General features: G+C 36.4%; 4 protein-coding genes across 36 annotated transcripts in view; 2 read left to right on the top strand and 2 right to left on the bottom strand.

Annotated features, from left to right (window-relative positions):
• LOC132192806 (calcium-activated potassium channel slowpoke) overlaps positions 1-5,269 on the top strand; it is a 45,835-nt gene extending 40,566 nt beyond the window's left edge. For 23 of the 30 annotated variants that reach the window (XM_059612942.1, XM_059612947.1, XM_059612941.1 and 20 more), the window contains 8 exons: positions 65-245; positions 434-658; positions 722-905; positions 968-1,060; positions 1,356-1,492; positions 1,569-1,843; positions 3,044-3,137; positions 3,430-5,269. In XM_059612942.1, the coding sequence (XP_059468925.1) occupies positions 65-245; positions 434-658; positions 722-905; positions 968-1,060; positions 1,356-1,492; positions 1,569-1,843; positions 3,044-3,137; positions 3,430-3,540 (1,300 nt within the window). In that variant the 3' untranslated portion in view covers positions 3,541-5,269. The remainder of the gene's footprint in view (positions 1-64; positions 246-433; positions 659-721; positions 906-967; positions 1,061-1,355; positions 1,493-1,568; positions 1,844-3,043; positions 3,138-3,429) is intronic. The other 7 variants (XM_059612964.1, XM_059612967.1, XM_059612969.1 and 4 more) reach the window with 1 other exon arrangement.
• Positions 5,270-5,911: 642 nt separating this feature from the next.
• LOC132205777 (uncharacterized) lies at positions 5,912-10,447 on the bottom strand. Its single transcript, XM_059635046.1, has 15 exons — positions 10,289-10,447; positions 10,065-10,232; positions 9,868-10,007; positions 9,643-9,806; positions 9,308-9,574; positions 9,026-9,168; positions 8,861-8,962; positions 8,714-8,800; positions 7,358-7,525; positions 7,163-7,302; positions 6,944-7,107; positions 6,538-6,795; positions 6,331-6,476; positions 6,173-6,274; positions 5,912-6,117 (listed from the first exon to the last, which is right to left on the bottom strand). Exons 1-15 carry the CDS (start codon positions 10,319-10,321, stop codon positions 6,016-6,018), a joined length of 2,184 nt encoding a protein of 727 aa, XP_059491029.1. The 5' UTR covers positions 10,322-10,447; the 3' UTR covers positions 5,912-6,015.
• Positions 10,448-11,171: 724 nt separating this feature from the next.
• Positions 11,172-12,249, top strand: LOC132192936 (D-aminoacyl-tRNA deacylase 1). 3 transcript variants are annotated; one of them, XM_059613178.1, is made up of 5 exons: positions 11,172-11,240; positions 11,517-11,589; positions 11,648-11,738; positions 11,796-12,031; positions 12,090-12,249. In XM_059613178.1, exons 2-5 carry the CDS (start codon positions 11,547-11,549, stop codon positions 12,209-12,211), a joined length of 492 nt encoding a protein of 163 aa, XP_059469161.1. In that variant the 5' UTR covers positions 11,172-11,240; positions 11,517-11,546; the 3' UTR covers positions 12,212-12,249. The 3 variants fall into 3 exon arrangements, with proteins under 3 accessions (XP_059469161.1, XP_059469163.1, XP_059469162.1); XM_059613179.1 differs by lacking the exon at positions 11,172-11,240 and adding an exon at positions 11,337-11,456; XM_059613180.1 differs by lacking the exon at positions 12,090-12,249 and having other exon boundaries at positions 11,648-11,742; positions 11,796-11,938.
• On the bottom strand, positions 11,551-14,601 carry LOC132192934 (E3 ubiquitin-protein ligase Siah1-like). Of its 2 annotated transcripts, none has more exons than XM_059613176.1 (6): positions 14,388-14,601; positions 14,207-14,312; positions 13,856-14,128; positions 13,160-13,399; positions 12,910-13,102; positions 11,551-12,742 (listed from the first exon to the last, which is right to left on the bottom strand). In XM_059613176.1, the coding sequence occupies exons 2-6, from the start codon at positions 14,247-14,249 to the stop codon at positions 12,556-12,558; spliced, it is 936 nt and encodes a 311-aa protein (XP_059469159.1). In that variant the 5' UTR covers positions 14,250-14,312; positions 14,388-14,601; the 3' UTR covers positions 11,551-12,555. The 2 variants fall into 2 exon arrangements, with proteins under 2 accessions (XP_059469159.1, XP_059469160.1); XM_059613177.1 differs by having other exon boundaries at positions 11,556-12,742; positions 14,222-14,312.
• Between the last annotated feature and the right edge of the window lie 48 nt (positions 14,602-14,649).

Genomic DNA, 14,649 nt, shown 5'->3' with positions numbered 1-14,649 from the left:
CTCTTTCTGATCTGATGAGAGCTTTTTTGAGACGCGATTTTAATTCGAATTTCAAATTTGCCAGGCCTACGCAGCGCAACTCATCCGGAAACAACCAGAACAACAACAGCAACAACGTTAACATGCAGGTTGGCATCGCCGACGACCAGGCCAAGGACTTTGACTTTGAGAAGACGGAGATGAAGTACGACTCAACCGGCATGTTCCACTGGAGTCCTGCTAAAAACCTGGAGGACTGCATCTTGGTACGATTTTATTTATTCCTATAATAGTTAACAAATATTTAATGCTAAAAAATTTTAAAATTTTATAAAGAAAAAGTCCATAAATATAAATAAATTTGAAAAATAGCCCTGAACAATCTATTAATATATAATTTTTTACCCGTTTTATTACAAACAAAATTATATATGTTTTTTGTTCTTTTTAAAAGGACCGAAATCAGGCTGCAATGACTGTTTTGAACGGGCACGTGGTAGTGTGTCTGTTCGCCGATCCAGACTCTCCTTTGATCGGTCTGCGCAACCTGGTGATGCCCTTGAGGGCCTCCAACTTCCACTACCACGAACTGAAGCACGTCGTAATTGTTGGTTCCGTGGACTACATCCGCCGAGAGTGGAAAATGTTGCAGAATCTTCCTAAGATCTCTGTTTTAAATGTATGGAGAAAAAATTTAAAATATTTTTTAACTTCTTTTTTTTTATTTTGAATAAAATCTCAGGGTTCACCGTTGAGTCGAGCAGACCTGAGAGCGGTGAACGTCAACTTGTGTGATATGTGCGTTATCTTGTCGGCCAAAGTGCCCAGCAACGACGATCCTACCCTCGCAGACAAAGAGGCCATCCTCGCCTCGCTCAACATCAAAGCCATGACCTTCGATGACACTATTGGAGTGCTCAGTCAATGTGAGTAGCAAAAAAAAACTACTTTTAAAGGTTGGAGAATTTTATTAAATTCCTTTCCACAGCGAATGAGCAAGACTTGTTGTCACCCGTTGGCAGTCCAATTGTTCTGCAGAGGAGAGGGTCTGTTTATGGAGCCAATGTGCCTATGATTACCGGTGAGAAAATTAGAAAATCCTCTAACTTAGATATAATTTAATTAAAACGTAAAGTTGTAAAGGGAAAATAGGTTATTTTTATTAATTTTTTTTATCACAAATAATAAAATATTATAGAAATGAATTTTAATTAAACAGACATTTTTAAGATGTTTGTTCTAATTTATATTTAAAAAATAAAATAAATAAAAGCAGTGTTTAAAACAGAACCTGGAATAAAATGAGTTATGCAACCCCTGGAACTCGCGTGTCACTCAAGTTGCCTAACTACAATTTATATTTTATATTTCCACAGAGTTGGTAAACGATAGCAACGTACAATTTTTGGATCAGGACGACGACGACGACCCTGACACTGAACTGTACCTGACTCAACCCTTCGCTTGCGGCACAGCCTTCGCTGTCAGTGTGCTCGACTCTTTGATGTCTACTGTGAGTAAAAAATTCTAAAAATAATTGCCTCTTTTAAAACTCTATGAAAATTAAAAAAAAAAATTTAATTTTTCAGACTTACTTCAATCAAAACGCTTTGACGCTAATTCGCTCACTCATCACCGGAGGTGCTACGCCTGAGCTGGAGTTGATCCTGGCCGAGGGGGCGGGGCTCCGAGGGGGCTACAGTACCCCGGAGAGCCTCTCCAACCGAGACCGGTGTCGCGTAGGTCAGATTTCGTTGTATGACGGTCCGCTGGCTCAATACGGCGAGGCTGGGAAGTACGGCGACCTGTTTGTGGCCGCGCTCAAATCATACGGCATGCTTTGTATCGGCCTATACAGGTACAGGTGAATTATCAAGTTCCTTCCCTGATCACTTCATATCTGTGTCAAGTAGTGTGCGCGAGACAGATCCTTTGAACGTGTATTTAAGTCGCAGCGACAGAAAAGCAGACGCACCTTTGCCAAGTCTTTAAATAGTGACAATAAACTGTCAGATATTTTTATATAAAAATTATAAATACACTTCTTTACGATATATAATAAGAAAAAATCTGCGTGTGTTTGTATCCTCGATTTGTTAATATATTATTCTGAGCAGTTTGGTAATTACTTATTAAAAGTGTGGTTTGTGCTGATTTGCTGTAGTCAACAGCAGCTTTAGTTTGAGATTATAGCGTTTAGCTTTTGTGCTGTCTATGAGAGCAGTAATTTTTGAATGCGCTCTGCCACTTTTGATTAACACATTTTTATTGGAATGAAAGCACTTCTGACTTTAGTGGTGGGAAGGATATGCATCATTAAATATCTTGAGAGTAAAAATTAAACCGAAAACGCGAGGTCAATTAAAAAAGCGCCTATTGAATCCTATTATTAGAAATAATTTAATTAATTAAGGTTGATTGATGGATGTCCTTCACTTCCTTTTTGCCACAGACGGCTGATAGATTTTTAGTTTTCCACTTCAGGAGGCATCCTGAAGTCTCGCATGCCCGCTTTTGACTTACTAAGAACTAAGACAAGAATTTAGCATCATTTTTACCATAGTCTTGATATTCGAGTGACTGTCACTGAATTTATACACAAACAAGGCACTTACACAACCTTCAAATACACCTCATTTTATCAATTAGCTTTGTTTATATTATCCACTGATTGGCAGTGATCTCTTATAAATATTTTTGTAAATAATTACTACGTCTCTCTTATTGAGACAGTCTCCTTACTAGATATCTGTGCAGCAGTTTTCTTTCCATTTTGCTCGTTACACTTATCTATACATGGCCTCGGGAGCAAATTAACAAAAAATTCGCGTCGAGGCTTTTTTATTTTGATATATACATATATTTTTCCCAGATTCTCTTTCTTTCTTTTTACGTATTGGAATTTTGCATTTTAAAAAATTATTCTCTTTTTCTTGATAACTGCATTGCATTTGAGTAGTAATTGCACCGCCATGTACTCATAACCACTTACACAAAATTATCTGTTCTGCAAGCAGTTCCAAATCGCCCGGACTAATCCATTTGTTCAATCCCAAACATGCAGGTTCCGGGATACAAGCTCATCTTGTGATGCCTCATCTAAACGTTATGTTATCACAAACCCGCCAGATGACTTTCAACTGTTGCCTACTGATCAGGTAAAAATCAATTAACTTTTTTAATTAAAAAAAAATGAGAGCCATTTTTTTAAGTAGCTAAAGAAATCTTAAAAATCTGAATAATTCAATTTTAATCTCCAATATTTTGAAACATTATGAGTAAATTTACATCTTTCTTATAGAATGATTTTTTAAGCGAATAATTAATATATAAATATAATTTTGTATTTAATTAATTTTAAAAATTAGATAGATTTATTTTTAAGAAATTTAAAAAAAAACGAGTTAATATAAAAATTTGTTTAACGAAATTGTAATTTTTTTGTTTAAGGTGTTTGTCTTGATGCAATTCGACCCTGGTTTGGAGTACAAGCCTAGTCGGAGCGGCAACGGCGGAGGCGGCGGTGGAGCCAACACGCGCGGCAAGGACGACAACTCCTGACTGCTGCTTTGCGGCGCCCTCACCGACGGCCCTTACTCCTACATTTAAAAGCCTGAATAACTGCCTGAATCATTTTGGGACGACTGACAAAAATTTTCTATTGATTCCAACCAAAAACAACCCGCCAAACTGCCAAAACGAAAAGACAAATCAATCTCAATTTATTTCAAACGTTGTTTGTCGGCGCAGTCGTCTCGATTCATTCAAACACCAAAATCACTTTCGACAGGCCAAACTTTTGATTTCTTGACTTGGGACCTCATTTTCGTTGACTATTTCATATGATTTGCATTAATTAATTGCCTGCTGAGCGGTATTTCTCGGTGTTGGTTTTTTTTCTCAACATACTGGGCACTTTTCATTTTCCGGTGGGAAAATCCAAACCAATTTTGTGAATGGCGAACTGTGATATTTGATTATTTTGAGTTTCGCGCCAGCTTCGGTGGAGACAATCACACAAGAGATGAGCAACTTTTTCATTGGCAACGCGCGCCGCACTGAGAAATGAGCAGAGCAAAAAGTAAAAAATTCATTTTTTTAAATAAATTTAAATGCTTTACGCCTTTTTTATATTTTTGTATCTCGTAATAATCTTTATTATTAGATTTATGTGTCGGTATTTTGTCATTGATTTTTGCGTTAACTTGCCAGAGCTTTGGTTTCGTTTCCCGTGGCCGGGCAAAGAGTGATTTCGCTGGAATATTTGCAAATTACAAAAAATGTATGTGGGAATAAGGTGCTCGTCCCTGCAAAGGGAGGACCGCCGCAAGACTTTTCAGTCGGACAGACTCAAAACTATTGAACTTCTCCGGTGAGATATAATTATAGAAACACAAAAACACTCCAAGTGCTAAGATATAAAGAATTGAGAAACACAGAAGGTGAGACGCGCAAGAAGTCTAAAATAAAATTTAATATTGAAAGAAAAAATGGACGAATAGAAGAAGAAAAAGAAAACTATAAATTGTACGAGTGAGTGAACGCATAGCTTTACAAGAAAGAAAAAGACAACCAACACGCGACATAAATTTTTTATTATCGAGGAACATTATTTATACATCAAAAAGCCATATCATTGTGAGAGAATCGCCCCCCGAGCAGAGAAAAGAAAACATGTAATCAAGCGCCTAAGTGTATAGGTAGCGATCAGAACAGGCCGCTACTGTATCCTAGTGTATTATAAAGAATTTTATCATCATGCTACCGAAATACCGCAGTCACACAGCAAAAAGTAAGAAACCACCACACCTATATATAAATATTGTAAATAAATGTAAAAAAAACTTTTCAAGACGAAAACTGCTGCTTTTTATCACAATAGACGAGAAGAGTGCTTATAATGATTGCGAGCGGAAATTTAAATGTTGTACTCACTGTGATATTAACTTGAAGAATAGACGTTTTGCAGGACGCTATTATTATATTATTACTTGGATCACCATCACAAAGTTATAATTAAAACACTATTACCGTTATATTAAGAAAATATATTAAAAATCGATTGTTACTTGAACATTTTTTCATCACAATGATTGCCTAAATAATTATATATATTATTGTGTACGCCAGAAGCGCCCATCTTAAAAAAAACGTCAGCATTCTGTAGTGTCCCCATGTGGAAAAAAGATGTGCAAAACACCTTAAACCCCTGTCAGTATTCAAAGTTACTAAAAGAAAATCTTGTCTTTTGGTACTGTGTAATAATATGATAAGATTAAAAAAAAAACTACTTCAATCTAAACCACATCTAATCACAAAAAGATTAAATTTTGCATAACTTAGAAGAAACTTTTGCAAAAATACATATAATGAATGGTAAGAGACGAAAATCAAATCTGATCGCAAAATTTTTTAATATAGTAATTTGGACCGTTTTAAAATTTCACCACCCTTGCGGTTTTCGTCATTTTGCTGTGTATAATTCTCAATTACTAAATGTGGAACTAAAAATCATGTTGATCAATTCAAGCGCAGTAACCAATGAATGTTTAAATTTTAAATACGCAATCGCATAAAAAAAACGAGAGAAAAAACCATAAAAATTCCATGAGCTTGTTGTTGTTAAAGTTTTAAAACAAGACGAGTCAGAAAGAAAATTTTGTCTTTTTTTACTACAGAAAGAGAAAAATGAAAATCACGAAAAAAAAATTGTATAATGCTCTGTTAGAAAGTAAATCGCGAGAGAAAAGCTGTGAGCGTAATCGGAGTGGAAATTATTAAAAGTGAAAGAGCAAAACCTTCAATTATGCCACAACTCACACAAGACACACACACTCTACGCTGCTAATTATTATCGTCACTCTCACTGCATACGCAAATCCCTAGAAATGTTTAATCTGCTGGTCATTGTTACAAAATAAATTTCAGAAAATATGTTGCAAAAATTTTAATTGGTGAATTTTATTCAAAAAAATTTACCCTTTACAAGAAACATTTCATCAATTTTTTTTTCAAAAATTAAAAATTAATTTTTACTCAAAGAGCCCAAACTTTGACGTAATCAACCAGCATGTCAGTGGAGCTACCCTGCCAGGTCGGTTCCCACTGACCACGTCCTTCCCAGAATTCTTTGTAAGCCTGAAAATAGTTTTTTTTTATGATTTACAATTATGAAAAACAAAATAATGATTACGGTGGGAGAGCCGTTTGACCAGGGTTTGCCACCAGGGTTGGATGCTCCGTCAGGGAAGTACCCATTGGTGCCACCGACAGCCAAGTTCAGGATCAGGTAGAACTTCAGATTTTAAAATTGAAGAAAATTTTTATAGAGAAATATATAAAAAAATTAACCTCTTGATCAAATGGAGCCATTTTGGTGCCAGAAGCCCAAGGGTTTGCGATGCCGTTATTTGAAAAACCACCCATTTGATAAAATCCTCCAGCTGGAGGGGTAGTTCTGCCTATTTCAACATTGTCCACGCTAAATTTGATATAATCTAGGACAATGAAAATTAAAAATTGGAATAAAAATTTTTTGTCGCGCAAAAAAATAATTACTGGGAGTCCACTCGACTTGATAAAGGTGGAAAGCTCTGTCGTATCCTTGGTTCTGGGCAGAGTTCTTCTCCCAGTGGGTCTGTTGAAAACGGTTGTTGTTGGGATTGGGACCCCAGTGCATGGTGGCGCCGACCTGTTCGACGCCGATGTTGACATTGCCAGAGCGGAGGTTCCTATTTCCTCTGGATTCCATTATGTCGATTTCACCGCTAGTCGGCCAACCGCCGTAAACGCTGTTCCGTGGCATCATCCAAATAGCTTTTAATCAAAAGTGAAAAATTTAAATTTGCAATTAAAAAAAAATAATAATTAAAAAGTTAAAAAAGTGAGAAACACAATTTTCTCTAAATTATATAATTAAAGAATGATTTTTTCAATTTCTTTTTTTCTCTCTCATAATTCTTACCAGGCCACAGCCAGTCACCAGCAGGTAAACGGGCCCGGACTTCAACCTTTCCGTACGCAAAGCTAAACGTGTTGATCGTGTGCAGGCGGGCGGCGGTAATGGGGTTCAATATATTATTCGCATTTCCGGTCCTCGAGCATCCCCAAGCCATGTCCTGTGTGCAGCTGAAATAAAAAGTCCCAAATATAAGAATATATATTTTCTGAAAATACAACTGACCCAGGGTTCATGTTCATAGTTCCGCTGTAAAGAAAATTGTTGCCGTAAATGTCGGCGAGTTTTCCGGGGTGAATGTTCAGATTTCCATTACTGGTGAAACTGTTCGCAGGTTTATCCCAGTAAACTTGAAATTCCCAATTCTAAAATATTTTTCATCTTGTATAATCATATTAAATTTAAAAAGAAAAAACTGACGCCTCCGCCGGCCAAGGTAACTTCGTGGCTCCACTTGCTCTTGTCCAGGTAGTTAAAGTTGTCCTCAAAGATCAGGGCACCTTTGCAGATCGTTCCCTTGACAGTGGACGATCGAGTGACCGAAGGCACGCATTGTGCGTCAACGTCCGCCAAAAAGAGGCAAACCACCTATACAAAATAATTTGTCCAGTTTTATTCATTTTCCAACTCTGAAAAATCTGAATACACACAGAATTTAAGAAAATAAAATAGAAAGGAATGAACGTTTCCGTAACCTTTGTAAAGCACTTTTGACTACACAATACAGCAATGATATCAACAATGAAACAATGATCTGAATTTTCTTATCGTAATCATTGAATAAATATGCCTTGTAATTTAATTAAACTTACTGAAATGGCTGAAACAAGTAGCACGTCCGACTTCATAGTTTGAAGTTGGACCGACGAGTGTTAAAAATAACCAAACCACATCATATTTATACATGATGTTTAATGTTTGTTCTGCTGATAAGGAATAACTTCCTCTGAATTTCCATTCTCAACAATAGAATGATCATATTATTATTTTCATTGCGAGATGGTCCTTGACGCTTAACAGGTCAAAACACGTCAAAGAAGCAATAAGCAATGCATCCAAATTGCTACTATAGTTGTTGAAATTGTTCTTAATTACACCTCGGGTGACACAAAAAATGCAGTTCTAAAAATCTTATCACATTTCATAAAAAAATCATAATAAAATTATGGAGGTTAACAACCGCAATACTAGGAAGTTAAAAAACAACACTCTCTTCCCTTTACTTGTTACTTTTTCATGAAGTTCCAACTTTGGAAATAAATTTTGTCTTAAAATACTTTTTTTAACATTAATTGATATCTCGTTGCATCATAGATTATATTGTTACTATTATTAGCACTCCCTAAAAATAACATTTTTATTTTCCAAATATATTGAGTTATATCAAATAAGGTAATTATAGTTATTAAATAAATAGTTCAACAAGACGTGAATTATTTTGAGGTGAAAAATATCACCATGAACTCGGTTTGCGCTTATTGCTAGAGCGCTGCGTCTGTTATCTATACATAATAACAATAAAGTATTCGCCTTCACAACTTTTATTCCAACAAAATATTATATTATAGGATATTAAAAAATTTGCAGTTAAAATAGGCCGTATAGAAGTGTATTGCGTACCAGTTGCGCGCTACAGTAAATGTGTCAACTGTAAAAATTAAGTCGTAGGTCTGCTAGGACTGTCATTCATTCAAATAAGTTTTAATTTTTTTTTTAAATCAGCGATTGCAGATTTTATTGATTTTTTTTACAATTTTAAATTTACAAAGCCCAAACTCTGACGTAATCGACCAGCATGTCGGTGGTGTCGCCCTGCCAGGTTGGCTCCCACTGAGCTCTGTTTTCCCAGAAGTCTCTGAACGCCTGCGTGCAAGAAATTTATATAAAAATTTTATCCGAATAATATGCCTTCAAGAAACTAACCACTGGAGAGCCGTTGACCCAGGGTTTGCCGCCAGGATTGGCAACTCCGTCGGGGAAGAAACCGTTGGTTCCACCGACGGCCACGTTCAGGATCAGATAAAACTGTCAATGTATAGAGAAAAGTAAGAATTAAATTAATTTTCATTTTTTAAGATAGAAATTAACCTCTTGGTCGAAAGGTGCCATTTTGGAGCCGCCCCAGGGGTTACCAATACCCTCATTGGCAAAACCACCCAGCTCGTAGAAACCACCAGGGGGAGGAGCAACAGTGCCCAACTCAACATTATCAATAGCGAATTTGATGTAATCTGAAATCATTGAAAATAATATAAAATTAATTGAATGAATTTATTTTTAAAAAAATCTTAAATGAAAGCAATTTTTAGTATTACGCAAAATTAAATTCATTGATTCGCATATATTAAATGATCTGAAAATGAGACATACCAGGGGTCCATTCAACTTGGTACAGATGGAAATCGTTGTTGTAACCATTTCCTGCGGCAGAGTTCCTCTCCCAGTGGGTCTGGTAGTACCTATTGTGTCCTGGATCTGGGCCCCAGTGCATGGTGGACGAGATCTGTTCTACGCCAATGTTGACGCCGGCGCCGCCGAAGGATCCCAACTCGCGATTTCCACGTGATTCCATAATGTCGATTTCACCACTAGTGGGCCATCCACCATATACGTCATAACGGGGCATCATCCAAATAGCTATGAAAAATTTAATTAATTGTATTTTCATAAATATTAAAATTAATAAAAAATTTGCAAAAATATACCAGGCCAAATCCAATCGCCGGCAGGAATACGGGCGCGAGCCTCAACCTGTCCATAAGTGAAACCAAAGGTGTTGATTGTGTGGAGACGGGCGGAGGTTGCAGGATTGATGATGTTCTCAGAATTTCCAGTTCTTACGCAACCATAATTCCAAGACTGGGTGCAGCTATTGTAAGATTTGTTTTGTTAAAGAAATTTTAAATTTTGTATATCGTCATAATGATTACGTAGGACCCAAGTCTAAAGTGCCGCTGTAGAGGAAATCGTTGCCGTAAATGTCAGCCAACTTGCCAGGGTGGATGTTTAAATTTCCGTTCTGAGTGAAGCTGTTGGCAGGGTCGGCCCAGTAGACTTGGAACTCCCAGTTCTGAAATTTTTCAAAATTTAAACCCAAAACTTTTGATTTTTAAAATGAAAAACTGACGCCACCGCCGGCCATGGTCACTTCGTGGCTCCATTTTGACAGATCCAAGAAATCAAAGTTGTCTTCAAAGATGAGGGCTCCTTTGCAGATGTTTCCCTTCACAGAGCTCGAGCGAGTCACCGAAGGCACACATTTCTCTTCAGCGCTGATTTTCGCCGTGCAGCATGCCTGATTGTAATTAATTTAAATGAAAATTTTTTTAAAAGCCATAAAAAAATTCTTACTGCAATGACGCACAGCAAAACTAACCGCTTCATTTTAATAGAATAATGCAACGTCAAAAAATTTGAATGGTCCTTTTATACTCAAGGACGTGATAAGATTTTGACAACTGCACTTGTGAGCTCAAAGATAAAATTTAAAGTCGAAAATAAGGCTTTGTTCCCAACAGCTCCAATAACATTGCCCAATCTTGATGAAGAGGACAAAACCCACTTGAATTGAATGACAAACTAAAAAATTGCTTATAAAAACAAAATTGCACAGTAAATGAAAATTTAGTGCTACAAAATGGAAAAGATATTCAAATTTTTAAATAAAAAAACTCAATATGTCACTGCTTGATATATTAATGAAAATAAATAAAATTTCTGAAACAAATCGTGAGCGCCCCTTGTATTTATGATTTATGCAACCAGTGGGCCGCGTCAGTAAGTCATGGTTGCCTGCATCCGCTCGAGCAGGGGCACAAGGCGAAACTGTGAATTACACAGGCCTTCATAATAATTCATAAGTATTTATTTATTTATTCTAATCTAGTTTTGACTGAAAATCTTAATCTACCATTACAACTGCTCCGAGATTAAAAAGTAAAATAAAAAATATCAAAAATGTTAATTTTTCAACGCTAGCGCTATGGATATGTACAAAATATACATCGAAATATAAAATAATAAAAATTATTACAATTACCAAAAATAAGTGTCGGTGCGAGTTAAAAAAAAAATGGCTTTTGTCATGTAGTTTAAAAAAAAATTAAGCCATGAGCTATGTAATAAAAATGTGTTATATTGTTAATATGGTTAATTTTATTTAATCACTTCTTGCATACGTTATTATGTATTTCTCTAACTTGTTAAAAATTGGTTTCCATTACTAAACACAGATGGCAGCTTACGCAGAAACGTGTATCAACACGATCAACACTTTCGAAAAACAAAATTTTTCTTGATCCAGGTACAATTGATTTTTAACATTATTTATATTCTTTAATTTTCAGAAATGATATAAGCATTTTTTGTTTTATTCGTGTTTTCTTTAATTTAACTCTTTTGTTCTTAACCAACATTTTTTATTAGAATCCAAGAAAACTAATTCTAAAGTTCCAAGTCAATTTAACTTGCCTAATTATTCTCCGATGAGATTCTTATTACTTTGAAGGTTCTTATGGATGTAAAATTTAAATTATTTGATTAAAAAAAACGATATTAATATAATTTTTTTATATTTTAGATTCAACAGTTTCTCAAGAGACAATAAGATATGAGAGCACTGATTCAAAGGGTCCGCAGGGCGCAAGTCTCAGGTTAGCTAAGCAATTATTTAATAATATACAATTTCAAATTTATTTCCATTACGTTTAGTGAATGGGGAGATTGTTTCAAGCATAGAAAAAGGACTGTGCGTCCTCATTGGAATCTGTCGAGACGACGGCCCAGTTGATTTGGAATACATGTCGGTAAAAGTTTAAAAATTTTGCTAGCTTTTGTTAAATTTAAATTTTCATTTCAGAGTTCGTAAAATTTTGAATGTTCGTCTCTTCGACGACGACTCTGGCGTCCGATGGAAAAGCAGCGTGAAGGACAAACAAGGAGAAATTCTTTGCATCAGCCAATTCACCCTTTATCACGAACTGAAAGGAAACAAGCCAGATTTTCACAACTCAATGGGTCCTGACGCTGCCAGATCGTTTTATGATAACTTCTTGGCAGAATTGAGAAAACATTACAAGTCGGAATTAGTCAAAGGTTGACATTGTAATTAGATTTTGTAATAATTTTCTTATGTTTAATAAATCGATTTCAGATGGAAAGTTTGGGGAATATATGCAAGTTGAAATTGAGAACGACGGTCCCGTTACGATAATGCTTGAATCTCCGAACAGCAAAAATAAGGCTGGAAGTAAAGGAGAGACGGATAATGAATAAAAATCCAAAAATTTCAACGCTCTTGAAATTTTTATTTTAAATGAGTAATATTATGAATTACCTACAGCGTGTGTTTAGGTGTAACTTTCGGCTTGAAGCACCGCTCATTTATATATGAGGATAAAAAGCTACGTCAATGAAATGAAAAGATCTCTCTAGCTTTAGTGAAATTTTCAACATGGCTACACATAAAGCTCATTTTTAAATTAGAAATGAGATCTGAGACTCGCAGAAAAGATTACTCCGAGAGTACGCAATTCAGAATACAGAAGTTTTTGTCAAATATCACCTTGGTTAAAAACAAAAAGAGGCAATCAAGAAATCTCACGCCTTTCTTCGACCGGCTACAGATTGGTCACTGTGGAGATGGTGACGTTTATTCCCAGATTGCCATTGTCCGAGAATAACTGCGCGATACTGGGGTCAAAGACAAGGCAGTCGGAATTATGAATTGCAGTCGAAACACCTTCGTGAATAGAGCGCGGCGTGGCTTCGTACGTCAGACGCCGTCGCATTCCATTTAACTCGAGCCTAAATAAAATTAAATTTGTTAATTTATATATAAATATTTATATTAACGCTTTTTCAAAAATTGGGATGCATTTCAAAGCATTCAAGCAAAATTTATAATAAATAATTTAAAAATTCATAATTTAGCAAATCGGTAGAATAAAGTAAAATCGTTTTTACTAATTTACCGGTAGGCAAAATTCTCTGCTTGCTTCCTCGATCCGATGATTTGTACAACAGCAAAAAATTGGGGGTGCCCCTCATACTTTTCCTGCTTTTCGAGGATTAGCATAAAATGGTGGCCAAAGCAGGACTGCATCATCACCCAGTCGACAGCTCCAGGCAGATTTATGTCTGTGGCCAGAAACACTATGTCCTCTCCTGCAAAGACATTTTTTTAATAATTTTTTCAATAAATTAAAGCGAATTTTAATTTACCTTGTAATGTGGTGATTGACTTGTGTGCCGACATCAGGTGAGCCATGACATTTTCAAGAGGGCCGCCCCACTTGCAGACGGCGCCCGGACATGGGCAAACGTAAGGTCGGAAATCACAACTGTCCTCGTGTTCAACCTTGTCTGTGTGTGAGAGGGTTGATTCACAACCCATCGAGGCGTACTTGCAGGGAAACATCACTGTCATCGCAACCCTCTCCATAGCCAGGTTGCGAATATTTCCTGGAATACAAGATAAATTTCAGTAATTTCAATTAAAATATCAATAAAAAAGAATTAATAATCGCAACCCTCTCCATAGCCAGGTTGCGAATATTTCCTGGAATACAAGATAAATTTCAGTAATTTCAATTAAAATATCAATAAAAAAGAATTAATAAAAATAAAGGTTATAATATATAAATTTTAATGTGCATGAATTTTATATATTTTTGACGTCTGATTTAAACTATTCATGTCAAATTATTTTAAGGAAAGCATTAAAAATGTGAATTAAAAAAAGTCTCACGCATGAAAAATAATAAATACATTAAATTGGAACTTTTATGCTTAATTCAAAATTTAAATAATCAACCAAGATTCTAAATATTTTTTATTTTTAAATCAGAAAGCAGGACTTATAAAAATCTTTCTGAAAAGTTATCTCTTGCTTATTGGGAGATTTTATTTTATAATTACCAAGTGGACCCCTGCAAGTGGGACAGCATGAGAGTTTAGGGCGGCAGGAGGCGCAAACGAGATGGCCACTCTGGCACTGCTGAATCGGAGGCAAAACATGGTCGAAGCAGACAGGACACTCGAACAGGCTGACCAGGTCCGAGTTGGAAGCCGCCCCTGAGACGGACGCGCCCGCTGACTGCGCCATCCTTCCCAGGTCGCAGTTGCTGCGCTTGGACCGCTTCGCTTCAACTTTGTCCTCACCGACCGATCTGCTGCTCGACCTGCTGCTCCCTGCAATCGTGAAAAATCAGATTAAAAATCGTTTTGCAAGTTGAATTGAGCGATCGGGTTTATATTTCAGATTTTCACCAGAATTCTTCGTACATGAGAACGACTTTGTCGAATTCTTCATTTAGGCAGAGTGCGGGCTCTTCAATTTCGGCAGATTCTCCCATTAGTTCAACAATTAAACGTTCTGCAAATGGAAAAGAATTGGTGAGTAAAGTTAAAGTCTAAGGCAAGTCGCTCGGGGTTCTTAATTGATTCTTACTTCCATAAAAATCTGCTTCCTCGGAGGCCGCAATCGACGGTGCTCGCGCGTCGGGGAAGTTCAAAGTTCTGCTAGCGGATCGAAACTCGCAAGTTCTGTCTGAATTCGGTGTTTCTGATCGCCAGAGATGTTTCAGATTTTCTAATTTTAATCTCCAAAGCAAGCTGCGAGGGTCAAAAGGCGCATAAAAACAGATGACCACCACTCCCTCTGTTGTTCCGTGATCGGAGCAGTCACGTGATCAAAATGGCGCCAGTTTTTC

The sequence above is a fragment of the Neocloeon triangulifer genome, unplaced genomic scaffold (genome assembly GCF_031216515.1).
Source record: "Neocloeon triangulifer isolate White Clay Creek 2 clone unplaced genomic scaffold, ASM3121651v1 ptg000003l, whole genome shotgun sequence".
Classification (NCBI taxonomy): Eukaryota; Metazoa; Arthropoda; class Insecta; order Ephemeroptera; family Baetidae; genus Neocloeon; species Neocloeon triangulifer.
The sequence above is the reverse complement of the archived record's forward strand: the minus strand, read 5'-3'. Positions and strand labels throughout refer to the sequence as shown.